This window comes from Balaenoptera musculus, chromosome 5 (genome assembly GCF_009873245.2).
Source record: "Balaenoptera musculus isolate JJ_BM4_2016_0621 chromosome 5, mBalMus1.pri.v3, whole genome shotgun sequence".
In the NCBI taxonomy this organism is placed as follows: Eukaryota; Metazoa; Chordata; class Mammalia; order Artiodactyla; family Balaenopteridae; genus Balaenoptera; species Balaenoptera musculus.
In genome coordinates, this window is record NC_045789.1 from 87430661 (window position 1) to 87448905 (window position 18245).

Consider the following 18245-nt stretch of genomic DNA (forward strand, 5'->3'; position numbering starts at 1 on the left):
TTTAGGTTCTTCTCTCCCCTGTTTCTGAGATCTGGAATAATATGCCCTTCTCCTCTATCTTACAAGTTCTAAATCTAAAATCCAAGTCTTTTAAACAACCCAATTATTAATCCAGAATCAGTCATATCCTATACCACGTTTTCAGCATCTGCATCTCGTCTCAATATCAGATGCCTGGAAACAAAAACTCAATAAATCCTTATCATAAAACTTGAGATGTGCTTAACTATATGTCTAGAAACTAAAAGAAATTAAAAGTAAAACATGACTTCAATATAATAAATAAGCAGGCCCTAAAGATTCTGAGACATATAAGATAAAAAATCCATAATCTCATTTTCCTTTTAGTTTCTTTTTTATGTAGTTTGTGTGGAAAACTTGAATTTATTAAGGACAGGAAATGTTTATCATTCTCTTAATCAATAAATGGGAGGGTCAGGAAAGGATTATGAGGACAGTTTCAAAGGGAAGGAAGATAACACTGAATAGAAACTGCAAATTTTGAAGGTCAAACTTAATTTTGTAACTATAATGATCACTTAAAATTATTTTTCAAGGTTAATATGTATCATCATGCATAGTGCAGTCCCTACACGCTGAAGACTCAATAATTGCTTAATGATATTAATGAAATGGAAAAACTATGTATACATTTACTTACTTTATAAATTAAACTGTCCACCAAAAGGTCATGTTGTATCACATTAGTCTTAAGCTGCTCATAATACAAGATATCCTAGATTTAAAAGTTAAACAAACAAAAACATTAAAAGTCAATCACATTTTAAAGTCAGCCTCAAATAAATAATGCCTTTAATAAATAACGATCATTAATAGTATTATAAACACTAAGAGGATAAGGACTTTTAAAAAAAAAATTTGTTTATTTTTGGCTGCATTGGGTCTTTGTTGCTTCGTGCCGTCTCTCTCTAGTTGCGGCCATCAGGGGCTACTCTTCGTTGCGGTGCATGGGCTTCTCACTGCGGTGGCTTCACGGGCTTCTCATTGCGGTGGCTTCTCTTGTTGCGGAGCATGGGCTCTAGGCGCGCGGGCTTCAGTAGTTGTGGCTCGCGGGCTCTAGAGCACAGACTCAGTAGTTGTGGTGCACGGGCTTAGTTGCTCCGCAGCATGTGGGATCTTCCCGGACCAGGGCTCGAGCTTCTATCCCCTGCATTGGCAGGAGGATTCCTAACCACTGCCCCACCAGGGAAGTTCCCAGGACTTTTTTTTATTCACTACTACAGTCTCCATGCCTGGCCAATAGTAGATGATCAATAAATATACCGATTCCCATCCCTTAGGATAAAATCTGGTACCTGGTGGGTATTTAATCAATGTTTGCTAAATTGATTAACTGTAATTTAACTTTAATAGCAAATGCAGGACTTCCCTGGTGGTGCAGTGGTTAAGAATCCGCCTGCCAATGCAGGGGACACGGGTTCGAGCCCTGGTCCAGGAAGATCCCACATGCCACAGAGCAACTGAGCCCGCGTACCACAACTACTGAAGCCCGAGTGCCTAGAGCCTGTGCTCCGCAACAAGAGAAGCCACTGCAATGAGAAGCCCGCGCACCGCAACGAAGAGTAGCCCCCACTCACTGCAACTAGAGAATGCCCGCATGCAGCAACGAAGACCCAACGCAGCCCAAAATAAATAAATTTATTAAAAAAAGAAAAAGAAAAATATAGCAAATGCAGTATTTATTAAGTAATTACTAGGTGTCAGGAACTGTTTTACACATGAGTTAATCTATTTAATCCCATACCAACAAAATAAAACTGTTCAACAATGATTATTATTCCCATTTACATTTGAGAAATTGAGGCCCAGAGAAAGAAGTAACTTGCTGTCCAAGGCCACAAAGGTAGTAAGATTTGATCCCGGAAAAGCCCCAAAACCTATATAAAGACCCAGAATGACTACACTATACTGCCTTTCTAATATCTAAATTATTATAAAATAAAAAAGTTTAAACATACTAAATCAGCCCTGGTAGTAAAAGTAATCATAGAGCATACGAAAAAAATCAGGGTTTTTTTTTTAGATGAAAAATCCTTTATTACTCATTTTTTAGTTCAAAATATAATGATTATAATTATACAGAATCCTATGCAGTTAACCTGTACGTGATTTAAGCACAGCTTGAGAAGGTATGTAAGTTTCCAAGAGATAATGAGAAACGCTCTCATCTCATCTGGCTAATGGACAATAATAAGGGTTTAGGATTTTTAATGACATTGATCAATAGAATCAGCAGTGTACTTCTCTTTACATCTGAGTCCAGGTTTTTAAAAAAGTAAATAAAAATCAGTTATAGCACAGGGAACTCTGCTCAATATTCTGTAATAACCTAAATGGGAAAAGAATTTGAAAAAGAATAGATACATGTATAGGTATAACTGAATCACTTTGCTGTACACCTGAAACTAACACACTGTTAATCAATGATACTCCAATATAAAATAAAAATTTAAAAAATTGTAATAGCAAAAAAATCAGTTTTAAAAAAATAAGAGAATATGGTATTATATTAGAAAATCTAACTCTAAACAGTGATAAGATTTGGCTAATGTTTAATTTAATAGAGAATAAGAAATAAGAAGGAAGAGAGGAAAGATAGGAAGAAGAGAAAAGGGGAGGAAAGGAAAAAGAAGAAAAGACAGGGGAAGGGAGAGAGGGAGGAGGGACATAAGACATAATCCAGTTAAGCATCAGGCTAATAGTTGGTCGGGGTGTTCATAATAAATAATAAAGGTTGAAAAAAAAAGGTTAAGACTAAATGGGTAGTGGTTGTGTTAAAGAGAGCTGGAAATACCATCTCACTACTTCAGCTGATCCCTGTGTTCCTCCGAATCCCTCCATCCATCTCTTGGGCATTTTAGCCCTGGTCTCCACCCATATCCAAATACTGCTTGGCTCCATCAGTACACCCCAGTCTACGTGATTCTTTCTGAAGACATTCCCTCAAATAAGAGTTGTAGGACAGTTTCGTCTAGGACAAAGAAGAATGTCTGTTGCATGCAGCTGCCTTGGCAGGGTGGTGTCCAACCCTATGTTTCCTGAAACACGATTTCTTTGTCTTGAAAGATGCTTAATACACAGTTCTCTGATTTGAGGCAAAGTGCTCTTTGCATAAAGATAATCTGGGGATTTACTGGCTATTTTTAGTCATTTTAATTTAATTAAAAAGCCTTACTTTGTTCTCATTCATGTTGTTTTGATTTCTTACCTAAAGCAAAATTATTTTACTATTTTATTTACCTTCTATTGTATTTATTAAATCCATCTCTCTGGCTAGAACAAAAAAACATTTTTAAAGTCAGGAACAGCACCTAATTCAAATACCAATCCTTGACAACTGGCAAAGGGCATAGTATTATACTTTAATGTCTTCTAGGGAACACAGTGGAAAAGCTAAGATGCTTAGAGTTATGTCTCTTTTTAAAAATAAAATGAGTTTAAAATTACAAACTGATATATGACCATTAAAATAAGTGAAACAATAAAGCTGGATAAAGAAAAAGTTAATAATCTTTTCTTCTTCCCTCCCACCACACTGAAGAAACTAATGTTATTTGTATTGTATTTGTAACATTATTTGTAATTTTTATTCTTCCATACTTTTCTCCATGCTTATACAAATATATAATCATATTTAAGGGTTTTAGTTGTTTTTTTTAACATAAAATGGAATCATTCTATACTTATTTTTCAGTTTCTAGTGTATATCATGGTCATCTCTCTATGTCTTTTTAATAACTACATACACTTTAATATTTTTAAAGCTGTGCTACAGATGTATCACAATTTATTTAACCATTCCCCTATAGATGGCTACTCAGGTTGTTTCTAGTTGTTCGTCACTACAAATACTGCAATAAATATCCTCATGCACATACGCTTTTGTATCTATGGGATAAACTGGCAAAGGTAGGATTGTAGGCTGAAGGCCATACACACACACACACACACACACACATATATCTTTAGTTGGACTACAAATTGCCTAGCTACTTTCCAAAAAAGTATCAATTCAAATTCCCACCAGCAACCCATGAGAGCACAAAGTTTACCTATATCCTCACCATTTTAACTTTTCTATGGATGAAAAATGGTTATCTTATTGTTGTATTAATTTGCACTTTCCCAAATACTAATAAAGTTGACATTCTTTCATATGCTTACTGGTCATTTGAATTTCCACTTCAATGACTTACATATTTTTCTATTAGATTACATTTATTTTATTAATTTGTCAGGCTCTTTATTGATAATGAGGATTAACCTTTTGTCATTTGTGTTACAAATACTTTTTCTTCAAATTAATATGTGGTGTTTGATTTTTGTTTATGGTATACATTGACAAATTTTTAAAAATTCTTTATGGCTTTGGATTTTCTTGCTTCCCTTAGGCAAGGCTCTCCTACATCACATGTTTATACAAATATTTTTCTAGTTTTTTCTAAAATTGATATTTTTAATTTAAATGTTTATAACCTACCTGGAATTTATTTTTATATATGGTAAGCCAAAGGTCTGAGTTTTCTTTCAGAAGGATGGCTTTCAGCATCATTTATTAAATAAACCATGCATTTCCAATTGAAATAAAACTCCAACACCTCCCTATCAGAAATAGATTCAGCAGGCAGAAAATCAGTAAGGTCGAAGTTGAACTCAACAACATCATCAATCAACTGGATATGATGGACACCTGTACACTACTTTATCCAATAACAGCAGAATACACATGCTTCTCAAGTTCACACGGAACATTCACCAAGATAGACCACATTCTGGGTCATAAAACATAGCCTTAACAAATTTAAAAGAATAGAAATCATACAATGTCTGCTCTCAGACCACAGTGGAATTAAACTAGAAATCAATAACAAAAAGATAACTGGAAAATCCCCAAATACAGGGAGATTAAACAACATACTTCTAAATAACACATGGGTCAAAGAAGAAATCTCAAGAGAAAGTTAAAAATATTTTGAACTAAATGAAAAGGTAACTTATCAAAATTTGTGGGATGCAGTAAAAGCAGTGCTTAGATGGAAATTTATAGATTTGAATGCATGCATATATTAGAAAACAAGAAAGATCTAAAAATCAATAATCTAAGTTTCCACCTTAGGAAACTAGAAAAAGAAGAACAAATTAAATTGAAAGTAAGCAGAAGAAGAGAAATGATAAGAATTAGAGCAGAAATAAATGAAATTGAAAACAGGAAATCAACAGAGAAAAATAATTGAAACAAAAAGCTAGTTCTTTGAAAAGATCAATAAAACTAATGAGCCTTTAGCCAGGCTAACTAAAAAAAAAAGAGAAAGGACACAAATTACCCAAATCAGAAATGAAAGAGGGTACATCACTACAGATCCTATGGACATTAAAAGGATAATAAAGGAATACTATGAACACTTCTCTGCCCACAAATTTGATAACCTAGATGAAATGGATCAATTACTTGAACAAGACAGAATTTGCTGAAACTCACACAAGAAGAAACAGACAATAGGAATAGGCCTACATCTATTAAAGTAATTGATTTAATAATTAATAGCTGTCTAAAACAGACAGTACCAGGCCTAGAGGGGCTCATTGGTGAATTCTATCAAACATTTAAGGAAGAAATTCTGCCAGTCTTCTACAATCTCCTTCAGAGGACAGAAGCAGAGGGCATACTTCTTAATTCATTCTATGAGGCCAGCATTACCCTAATACCAAAGACATTATAAAACAAGAATTTATAAAATATAACAATTACCAATAATATAATAGGATATTTCAAGAGTATTTTGTATAAGCTTTGGCAAAATAGATATTTAACAATAATAAATTATGATTATAAAAAGCAATCTTTGAAAAGCAAAATAGCCCAAATTTTTAGCATTAGAGAATATTTAAATTTTAGTATATGTATCTATTTTATATTTTATGCAGACTTACACTATCTCTTTAACTAAAGAAAAAAGGAAATATACTCTCAGGAAGTCAAAGAACTCACAGAACAGTCCTAACAGTTTATACTTAATTGTTCATTAAGCATTTAGATGAGCTGGCCATTTCCAGACACTCACTGTACAAGACACTGACTTTACAGATGATGAAGAAGAAAAAAATCCCTGTCCTCAGGTACTCAATCTAGAAAGGGAGGCAGCCAAATAAAGTAAGAAGTATGGTACATGTTTCTCTGTCTTTAGGTCTTTGCTCCTGCACTGGTTATGCTGGGAGAAAAATGAAGGAAGTATCTAAGAGTAGCAGTGATGGAGTTGGGAGAAGACAAGGTAAAGGAGATGTTAGGAAGCCTTCTCAGAAAAGGTGATGGAATAAACTGCACATGAAAGAAAAGTAGAATATCCAAGAAGATAAAAGTCTGACAAGGTTTTTTTTTTCAGGGAGAGAACAGTATGGTGGGAAGAGAGACAATTCAGCATCTCTTGGATGACCACAAACATATTGAGGTAAAGATTATACCTTTTCTTTTAGATATCATGAGTCTGATACACTTTCAGACCATGTATTAGAGTTCTACAGGAAACTGGAAATAAAAGTTTTAGGCTTAAGACAAAGTTTGGTTGAAAACAGAGTTGAAGCCATTATGGAAAAGGTGACTGTGGATGAGACAGTCCAGGGAAAATGTGCAGGGTGAAAAGAGGATCAAAATTGAATTCTGAGAAATACAAGCACTTGAGGTCTAGCAGGCGAACCCAAATGCAGGCTTAAAAAAAAAGAAAAAAAAAAAAAGAAAAAGAGGGAAAGAAGAACTAAGAAAACAGGATGAACTAAATTAAAGACCAAGAATATTTCAAGGGCAGAGTAGATAATAGTATCAAATGCAGTAGATGTAAAGACTAAAATGTATCCACTGTTCCTTGGTAACTTTAGCTAGGACAGTTATAGTCATGTAGTGGGGTGTATGCCAGACTATGGTAGACTGAGTGATTAATGGGGTTAAGGAAGTAGGAGCATCTAGCATAGACTTTTCTTGCACAAGGTTTAGATGTAAAAGTAGAGGCAAGAACAGGTGCTGATGCAAGTAAGTTTACATGTTTGGTGGAAGGAATTTGAATGAGTTCCTTCTGATGACTTCTGTTTTCTCTGGTTAGGAGAAGGTGAGATCTTTTGCTAAGACTCTGAAAATAAGTGGCAGAGGAGAGTGAAGGACAGAAACAGTCAATGGGAAGACTAGGTGAGCTGACCAGAAAGATCTAGGATGGTCAGGCATTATTGCAGACCTTTAGGTCAGGTTGTGGAGAACCTTATTGTGAAATCACTAAAGGAAATCTTAAATGTTAATACTCATCTTGGCTATCTTATCAGTAAGCAAGAACCTAGAGCAAAGTATAAGACAATTTTCTACTTTTAATTAGCAAACTGAAATTAAGCAAAAAAATTTAAATATGAATGTTTACTATATATGGATATTTTGATCCAGAGATCTAGAGAGCTGTAGAAAAGAAAATATATAAAAGCAATTCTTTTAAACTTATCACATATGTTCTTAAAAAGAGAAAAAAATCAAAGTTAAATAATGTTCTAGTAAAAGTACTAAATAAATTAACAGCTAGGAACTTAAAGCATTAAATCCCAAGTCTTTCTATTGATGTAAGAGTTTAAAAATAGCTTTATGAGTGTGAAATTTGAAATATTCCATTTATCTCTCTAACTCCTCAACTATGATGCATTTGTATGTGCAGCTTATTTTAAGTGATTGAAAAGTAATTGAACAAAAAGTTCTGATAAAGTACTCTTCATAAGAAGTAAGTATTCTCCCTCTCTCCGTCTCTCACTCTCTCCCCCTCCACCCTCTAATGTACCACCTACAACAATTATTTCGGGACCGCTATAGTTTGTCCAGGTCACACTTTTACAGTGAAAATAAGTGTAAGTGATAGAAAATGTTTTATTCAATAAAATCAAGATTGCCTTCTGATAATACTAATTTCTATTTACAGATTTGTCATTTTGAATATAGAAAATCAAGATAACTATTAACTCAAGAATTCAAGTGTAAAAACTGCCTTTGAACTTTATACAATCATTATCTGGGAATACTACTTTTATTCTACAACTATACTTCTGGAAAAATTCTAAATCTATTTTTGAAATGGTAGTAGTTCCTCTGCAGAGACAGGACTTGCTAACTTAGCTCCTGATCAGTGAAGTTGGTAGGTCATCTACACAGTTAGGTCAGGACAAGAATTACTACCTCTTCTACAAGAGTTGATACACTCACAAAAAATGCCCAGTGTACACTCAAAACTGTTTTGTAAACTGTTACTTTTAAAGTGTCACCTCAAAACATCAGCAGTATCATTTGGTTTAAAACTGCTCTAAAATAAATCACAAGGTTCATTCTTTCAAAAAGGAAGCAAGTGATTTTTGATAGTGCTGTTCAGAGTGCAAGATTTAAAACACTCACACACACACACACACACACACACAAGCATGCATACATAGTTTGCAAAGGTTACAAGTGTAGTTTTTATAATATATGTTAATGTTTGATTTTCTTAAAAACTGCATTATTATAAATTATAATTAATTTATAACATAATTACATGTAATATGTAATTATTATTGCTACCATCAATGGTGACCTGTTACATCAAGTACTGTGTTAATAAAAGACTCACATAGATTTCATTTAATTCTTTCAACCACACTGGGATATAAAAATTATTACCTATATCTAAGTATGGATAAGTTGCAGTCTGAAGATATTTAACTCACTCAATGACTTATTTCAAATAAGTTGAGGGAGCTAGGAGTTGAAACTAGGTCATATGATTCTAAACAAAACCCATGTTTTTAACCGCTAGGTTAAGGAACTATTAGTTTGCTATTTATTAAAATCTTTAAATAGATGACTTATAGGATCAGTGAGCTTCAGCAAAAAAAAAAAAAAAAAAAAAAAAAATTCTCCAAAATATTTCAAAAAGAATCAATGTCTTACAGTTTCTTCTTTACTGAATCTATTACCTGTCTGTTGGTGATTTCTCTTCATATTCATTTTATTTCCTAAAATAAAATGTTCTTATACTTAGAAAAATAACATTCCCACATAATCTGACAATTTTTAAAACCATAAAAATCGTGCATATTTTGAAAGTAACTGTAGGGACAAAGTAGTCATTTACATATATCGAGCTGTCCATCTTCATTTCTCCCTATTATAACTCCCAGTTCTACCACACATCTTCACTGATTTAAATTGGTGGACTCCACTTCTTAACATTTTACTTATTGTTCTGTTGTATGTATAGGTTCACACTATCCAACTAATTATTTTTTTTTTTTAATTTTTTTTATTTTATTATTTATTTATTATTTATTTTTGGCTGTGTTGGGTCTTCGTTTCTGTGCGAGGGCTTTCTCTAGTTGCAGCAAGCGGGGGCCACCCTTCATCGCGATGCGCGGGCCTCTCACTATCGTGGCCTCTCTTAGTTGTGGAGCACAGGCTCCAGACGCGCAGGCTCAGCAATTGTGGCTCACGGGCCCAGTTGCTCCGCGGCATGTGGGATCCTCCCAGACCAGGGCTAGAACCCGTGTCCCCTGCATTAGCAGGCAGATTCTCAACCACTGCGCCACCAGGGAAGCCCCCCAACTAATTATTAATAACAAAAACGTCTATGTTAAGCACACAGTGATTAAATTATATGTGAATCTTATCTTAGAACTCTAAACTACAGTGAATTTGAAAATTAAAAAGGGAGTAAATATTAGACTAAGAAAAAAATATTTCTACTTTGAATGCAGGTCTTTGAAAAACAAATATCAAATCTGGCCCGTCCTTTTTCTTCTTACCTCAGGTTGGCTGGAAATATTCAAAATGAGAGCCCATAATTCAGCTCTCAGTGCTGTGGGACTTCCTTGTCTGATATACTGTTGGGCAGCAGCACTATCTTGTTCTGATAGAACTGTCAAAAGTATATTAAAATCTCATTAGAAAATTCATAATGTAAGAAATAACATTGAAATCTTTAAAAATCTTTTGGTAAGCTAACATTTCATCTTTATGTCTAACATAATTGCATCATATCTTGACAATCGTCTTTTACTCTCGGATTTTTGATGTGGCCTTATTTACAGCCCTGTAAGTTTCAAGCCGTAAGCTCCTCCACCTCCTACCCAACCAGGTGAAAGTTTTTAATGTAGGTACCTTGATTTCACTGTGCTTTAACTATAGCTCCATGGATGTGAAACTTGTGATGCATATATAGAATAATTTTTGGATTTCATGATCACATGAAGTCATAGCTACAGAAACCCTAAATTTCTTATGCATATTCTACTAAGTCATGAATGTTCTAGTATTTGGAAGTGGTATGCTATTTGAAGTATTATGACTGAGAATTCTACAGAATGTAGATATCCATTCTATTAGATGACTTTTTAGCTATCTGCCAAAATCAACAGAAGAGAGGAATTTTTAAAGAAGTAAAAACAAAAAAGATCTGATAACCTTTTAAAAAGGCCAAAAATTATTCATAAGCAGTCAAGTTCACAAAATTAATATATTATCCTTTTGTTTTCATCTTTATGTTAATGAAAATACTAGCTATTAAGTCTGGAAATTAAGCCCCCCTCCAAAACAATCAAACAAAACCAAAAAATAAAAAAATAAAAAAAGAAGAAATACTAGACAACTGCTGATATTTGTCAAACAGTTTTGTTTTCTTATATTTTCTTCTTAAAAGAAAAAGGAAAAAAATCTTACACTAAATGAAAATGAAACAAAGGGACCACATGATAACTTGCAATTGTATTTAATGAAAATATCAAATCATACAAATGCAGCCTTCTAAATAAATAGGATTCTGAAAAATTGAATAGGGAGTTTAGAACATGATAATATAATTGCCATAGAAGATTTATTCTGACACAAAGACTTACCTGCACTTCATATTTCAAAGACAAAACAGGATTTATAAAAATAAGGAAAAGAATCTTAAAAAGATGGGGAAAATTTATTCTCCAGAACGCTAACAGCTGCTTCAGTTATTAAGCCCTACCATGGTGAACAGTCGCTGGGAAGTGTGACAGTTATTATTTTCTCCTGATGCAGGAGCATATTCCTATTAACACTAATGAGAAGGGTGTGGGCACATCAAAGAGAGAATCTGGCTCTTTGATTTTAAAATGAAATTCTACTGTTGAATGGATTAAGCTAATATCCTTGAGAAACGCGTGCCTGCATTTATCATTTCCTTTTTAGTGAACCATCTGTGTACTTCTTTATCTGACATTTATTGATAAAGCCAAATGGATGCATTTCCCCTCTTTGTAAAGATTCCCATTGTTTTATCTACATTGTTAAATTTTATTCCTTTTTAGGTCTTTAGCTTCTCAGAGATTAAGTTTTAGTTGAGGGTATACGATACAGACATTTACTTGAGACTATCTCATTTTCAGAAATTAAAATAAGTATAATCAAAAGCTTACCTTTTTGCCCAATACGTACATGCTCATTTTCAAAAAGTTCTAAAAATGATAAAATAAAATAAAATTATTAGACACAAATATAATCAGCCACATTTAGAACAATATTATGTAAATTTTTTCTGGTGTTGATGCTTTTAATTATTTTCAAAGCTGAATGGCTCTCCAGGAAACTATAAGAATATTTATCTTTATACGTAGAAAAATCTTTTTTCTAAGTTATTTCAAGTTTGTAGAAATGAAAAGGAAGTATATTTAATCAGAAGAAAAGATTGATAAACTAATTTTCCTTTGTTAAAATAATACAGAATATCTTCTCACAACACAAATGTTTCTGTCCATTCATCTTTAACTTTTTTTCCTAAAAACAAAACAAAACAAAACTTATTGATAGCTTTACTTGCAAACCCCTACTTCTACTCTATTCTACCAAAAAGCAAATCTAATAAAAGCCTTAATACTATATAGGTAATCCCACTATACGAATGCCATTTAAAAAGATTGTATGAGAACAAAGATTTGTTTTTAAAGTACCAATCATAATGGAAAAAACCTCCTAAACTAGATCGTATTAAAACCAAGAAACATCTGTTCATCAAAAGATACCACTGAGAGTGAAAAGGTAAGTCACAGAGTGGAAGACTATATTTGCAATACATATATCCAGCAAAGGACTTGTACTTAGAACATATACAGCACTCCCGGTAAGTCAATTTAAAAAAGACAACTATCTGACACAAATAGGCAGAAGCTGTGAACAGGTTCTTTACAAAACAGATAATCCAACGGACCAATAAACATATGAAAAGATGCCCAACCACATCAGTCACCAGAGAAATGCAATTAAAACCATTATGAAATACACACCCATCACAATGGCTAAAATGAAAAAGACTGACAATTCTAAATGCAAAGGAAATGGAGCAAATGAGCTTCTCATACAAAGGTGGTAGGAGTGTAAATCAGTACAGCCATCTTGGAAAACTGTTTGGCAACATCTACTAACACTGAATATATGCACGCCCTATGACAGCAGCATGTCACTCTCAGGTGCACATCTTAATGTATACCTATGTGCACCAGGAGACTTACACAAGAATATTCACAGAAGCACTATTGATAATAGTCAGCCCCCTATGTCTGTGGATTCAACCAACCATGGATTGAAAACATTTGAAAACAAATTCCAGAAAGTTCCAAAAAGCAAAACTTGAATGTGCTGTGTGCCAAGCACTACACTGAATCTGTGTGAATGCACTGATGTGCTGGCACACCCTGCTGTAGTCTCCCGCCATTTCATGGATCCTCAGTCTCCAGCACTTGTGTTTGAGTATTGTTCACCTTGTGTCTCGTTTATTTGTCACTTACGTTGTGTGCACCCTTTGTTTCTGTGGAAAAATGGCTCCTAAAGAGCAATTAAGTGGTCAAAACAATCCCTCAAAAGCTATGTAAAGCAATTATACTCCAATAAAGATGTTAAAAATAATAATAATAATAATTTTTAAAAAAGCTAAACAATCCCTCAAAGGCTAAGAGGGAGCGTTAAGTGCTATCTCTCAACAAGAAAATTAAAATCTTAGATCTTTTGAAAAGTGGCATATTTCTTGCCAAGGTGGGCCATGAGGTCAGTAAGAACAAACTGCGCATTTGCAAAATAAAGCAGAAAGAAGCTGAAATTTGTGGAAGTGTTTGTGCTGCCCCTACAACAGCAAAAATGGTCTCTCGTTCATGACAAAATGCTTGCAAAGGCGTCAAGTATGTGGCTGGAGGACATGTCACAGAAGCATATCCCTGTTCATGGCAAAATGATGTGTGAAAAAGCACTTAGCCTCTGTGAATACTACTGTGACGGGGTTGAGGAGAATGAAGGAGTTTAAGGCTCGTGAGGGATGGCTGGCTAACTATGTAAAGTGCTACAGCCTCAAGAACTTAGAGATCATGGGAGAATCAGCATTGGCTGATGCCAAGGCAGCTTCAGCATTCTCAGAAGAGCTCAAAAAACTTACAGAAGAGAATGGCTACCTTCCAGAGCAAATCTTCAGTTGTGATGAAATGGGCTTGTTTTGGAAGGAGATGCCCAATCGTACTTATATCCATAAGAGTGCAAAGCAGGCCCCAGGGTTCAGGGCCTGGAAAGATCACCTTAGGCTGGTGTTGTGTGGCAATGCAACAGGTCACCTGATCAAGCCAGGCCTCATCTACTGAGCAAGCAATCCCCAGGCCCTTAAGAACAAAAACAAAAATTGCCTGCCCATGTTCTAGCAATACAAGAAGGCTTGGGCGATGGCCATTTTGTTCTTGGAGAGGTTCCATCAGTGCTTCATTCCTGAAGTAAAGGGATGAAGAGAAGGGGCTGCCATTCAAGGTCCTCCTCATAACTGACAACGTTCTCTGCTTCACTGGCGAGCATGTGGACGTGATGTTCCTGTCTCCCGCAGCAGCGCACTGAGGTGAATTAACACCTACTTCGCCTTCAGGAGGTTTCGTGCTGCCCCTGATGCTAAACCTGACTGAGCAGCATTATCGATTTACGAAAGAGCTTCACAACTGCAGGTGCAGTTTTGCTTCCTGCAGAGGCTGTAGATGCCTTAAGGCCTGAGAGCAACAATGCATGCTGGAGGCAGTTCTGGAGTGAGGTGATCAGTGATTTCAGGGGCTTCTCCACTACTGATGCAGAAGTCAGTAGTATTTTGAATGTTGCAAGGGAAGTTTGGTGGGGAAGGCTTCTCTGACATGATCGAAGACAATGTTGAGGAACACACAGAAGAGTGTAGAGAAACCCTTACCAATAAGGAACTTGAAGATCTGCTGAAATCCTCTAAAGATGATGGTGATGGTGATGATCATGATGCAGAAGATTTAGAGGAGGTAGAGCCATCAATCTGGACACTTGAAAAATTTGCAGCAGTTTCTCAAGTATGATTAGAGAGAGAACACACATGTGTGTGGAAGTGGGGATGGGAGTAGCAGGAGGGGGAGGGACAGTGTGAGGAGGCAAGAGATGAGATTTGAACAGTAAAAATAGTGGTTATCCTTGACACAGGGGATAAAGATTGAAAGATGGCAGGAAGGGGCTTCAGTTTATTTATCTGGGTGGTAATTTAATTAGATGTGTCCAATTCATGCAAATTTATTGAGCCATTCTCTTAGAATTTTGCCAACAAAATGACTTACATATGTCTAATGAGTTTTCAAAATTATTTTAAAGACCCTCAGATAAAGAGACAAAATCTAGTTGAACTCTAATAATTGTAACATACAAGATTCTATTCAATAATTAATAGCAACCAAAGAGAGGCAAAAAGCATGTTAGTTGTCAGATATGAAAAAGTTACTAGATTAATTTGGAAATGGCAAGATAAACCTTAACCTCACTCTCATTTTCATTTAGTATATGCCATATGGGAGAAATACTAACCAGGAGGCACTTGTGTAGAGTCATCTACACCAAGTTGTCCTGCAGTTAAGCCAAGTTCCACAAAGAATTCTTTCTGAAAAATAACACACAGAATTACCATGCATCTCAGACTTTGCTACACATTATTTTAAAAAATCACCTTCACCTAAACATCAACTTAAATGAAAATCACAATGTAAAATAAATCTTTGCTTCATTCAAATATCTAAAGAAGAAAAGAATATTATTGAACTTTTAAATAGTAATGCTTTAGTCCAAATTTTCCCTTTTTAGGTAACAAACTAATCAGTAAAAGTAAGGAATAATTATTCCGAGGAAAGAATAATAAAATTTAAATCTCTCCTGAAACATACGTACACATACAGCATATGTAGCACTTAGCAATTTTATTTTCTAAATTCATTGTCTAAAATTACCAATATAATTCTGTATCTGTGCTTTCTATGGTACTGTACTTCACTCAGCTCTTAATCAAATAAACACTGCAAATATCCAAAACAACTTAAATTAATTTTTAAGTAAAATTAGACTATCAAGTACTCTGCTAAAATAAGAATAAATTAGATTTATTCTCCAGACTTCCTCTACTACTTCCTTAATGTCTAAGGAAAGTAATCATGTTTGTCTGTTGTTTTATAAATATATAAAAAACAACCCCATAGTATTCACATTATTTTTATTCCCTAAGTAATTAAATATTCCTATTAATATTTGCCTCAGTGTTTTGTTACTATTCTAATTGCTAAAACCAAACTTCCTTCTCCTTTAAAAAATGGAATTAGTTTTAATCCTTCATAATTATCTATGATTATTTAAGTTATTTGTGTCCCTCATAAGACAGTTATTCAGCCTAACATACACACATTTCATTTTTGTATCAATTTTAAATAACTGCCATTATATTTCAATTTTTAACTAAACTAATTTTAATCTATACTTTTAAGAAGCACTGCAACTTATGTTACCAATTTTTAATGACTCAAGTGGTAAAAATTCACTGCTTTGGATATTTTTTACTCTATGTCAGTAGACCTGGGCCCTAATCTCAGACTTCCTTCTCTATTAACATGTATTACCCTTTTTCAACCTCTATCAACGCATATAATCACACCATATTGAAATTATCTTTTTACTGTCCATCTCCTCATTAGCCTGAAGCTCCTGGAAGACAGAGACTATCTCTTACACACATTTGCACCTCCCGTTCTTAGCACAGTGCTAAGTGACACATAACAGTGGGGAGTCAGTAAATAGTGAACCACACTACTGAGTTCTAGTTCCCACCTGCTGTCTCTACAACACTGAATTAGTGAACAGGAATTAGTCAGCAACTTCTCTTTAGAGTTAATAAATTTCAGTTTCAAGAAATTCCCTTTTAGCAAGAAAGGGATAGGGGGTTAAGAGATATAGATTACTACATATAAAATAAATAAGCTACAAGAATATATTGTACAACACAGGGGATATAGCCAGTATTTTATTTTATTTTATTAATTTATTTTTTAATAGATCTTTATTGGAGTATAACTGCTTCACAATACTGTGTTAGTTTCTGTTGCACAACAAAGTGAATCAGCCATATGCATACACATGTCCCCATATCCTCTCCCTCTTGAGCCTCCCTCCCATCCTCCCTATCCCACCCCTCTAGGTCATCGCAAAGCACAGAGCCAATCTCCCTGTGCTATGCTACTGCTCCCCACCAGCCAACTATTTTACATTCGGTAGTGTATATATGGCGATGCTACTCTCACTTCATCCCAGCTTCCCCCTCCCACCCCGTGTCCTCAAGTCCATTCTCTATGTCTACCTCTTTATTCCTGCCCTGCAACTAGGTTCATCAGTACCATTTTTTTTTTTTTTAGATTCCATATATATGCGTTAGCATACGGTGTTTTTGTTTTTCTCTTTCTGTCTTACTTAACTCTGTATGACAGACTCTAGGTCCATCTACCTCACTACAAATAATCAACTTTGTTTCTTTTTATGGCTGAGTAATATTCCATTGCATATATGTGCCACACCTTCTTTATCCATTCATCTGTCGAGGGACATTTAGGTTTGTTCCATGTCCTGGCTACTGTAAATAGTGCTGCAATGAACACTGTGGTACATGACTCTTTTTGAATTACGGTTTTCTCAGGGTATATGCCCAGTAGTGGGATTGCTGGGTCATATGGTAGTTCTATTCTTAGTTTTTTAAGGAACCTTCGTACTGTTTTCCATAGTGGTTGTATCAATTTACATTCCCACCAAAAGTGCAGGAGGGCTCCCTTTTCACCACACCCTTTCCAGCATTTATTGTTTCTAGATTTTTTGATAATGGTCATTCTGACTGGCGTGAGATGATACCGCATTGCAGTTTTGATTTGCATTTCTCTAATAATTAGTGATGTTGAGCACCTTTTCATGTGCCTCTTGGCCATCTGTATGTCTTCCTTGGTGAAATGTCTGTTTAGGTCTTCCTCCCATTTTTTTAACTGGAGTGTTTGTGTTTTTGAGATTGAGCTCCATGAGCTGTTTGTATATTGTGGAGATTAATCCTTTGTCTGTTGTTTCATTTGAAAATATTTTCTCCCATTCTGAAGGCTGTCTTTTTCTCTGGTTTAAGGTTTCCTTTGCTGTGCAAAAGCTTTCACGTTTAATTAAATCCCATTTGTTTAGTTTTGTTTTTACTTCTGTTACTCTAGGAGGTGGGTCAAAAATGATCTTGCTGCGGTTTATGTCAAAGAGAGTTTTTCCTATACTTTCCTCTAAGAGTTTTACAGTGTCTCGTCTTACATTTAAGTCTTTAATCCATTTGGAGTTTATTTTTGTGTATGGTGTTAGGTAGTGTTCTAATTTCAGTATTTTACATGTAGCTGTCCAGTTTTCCCAGGACCACTTATTGAAGAGGCTGTCTTTTCCCCATTGTTATGTTCTTGCCTCCTTTGTTGTAAATTAGGTGCCCATAGGGGCATGGGTTTATCTCTGGGCTTTCTATCCTGTACCATTGATCTATACTTCTGTTTTTGTGCCAGTACCATACTGTCTTGATTACTATAGCTTTGTGGTATAGTTTGAGGTCAGGGAGCCTGATTCCTCCAACTCCATTTTTCTTTCTCAAGATTCCTTTGGCTATTCGGGGTCTTTTGTGTTTCCACACAAATTGTAAAATTTTTTGTTCTAATTCTGTGAAGAATGCCATTGGTAGTTTGATAGGGATTGCACGGAATCTGTAGATTGTTTTGGGTAGTATAGTCATTTTCAGAGCATTGATTCTTCCAATCCAAGAACATGGTATATTTCTCCATCTGTTTATGTCATCTTTGATTCCCTTCATCAGTGTTTTACAGTTTTCTGAGTACAAGTCTTTTGCCTCCTTAGGCAGGTTTATTCC

General features: G+C 34.9%; 1 protein-coding gene across 4 annotated transcripts in view; it reads right to left on the reverse strand.

The window, feature by feature from the left end:
* The window catches only part of TBC1D19 (TBC1 domain family member 19), a 161836-nt gene that overhangs the window by 58493 nt on the left and 85098 nt on the right, over positions 1-18245 (reverse strand). For all 4 annotated transcript variants that reach the window (XM_036852005.1, XM_036852007.1, XM_036852006.1 and 1 more), the window contains 4 exons: positions 14867-14939; positions 11452-11490; positions 9814-9926; positions 662-736 (listed from right to left, as the gene is read on the reverse strand). In XM_036852005.1, the coding sequence (XP_036707900.1) occupies positions 662-736; positions 9814-9926; positions 11452-11490; positions 14867-14939 (300 nt within the window). The remainder of the gene's footprint in view (positions 1-661; positions 737-9813; positions 9927-11451; positions 11491-14866; positions 14940-18245) is intronic.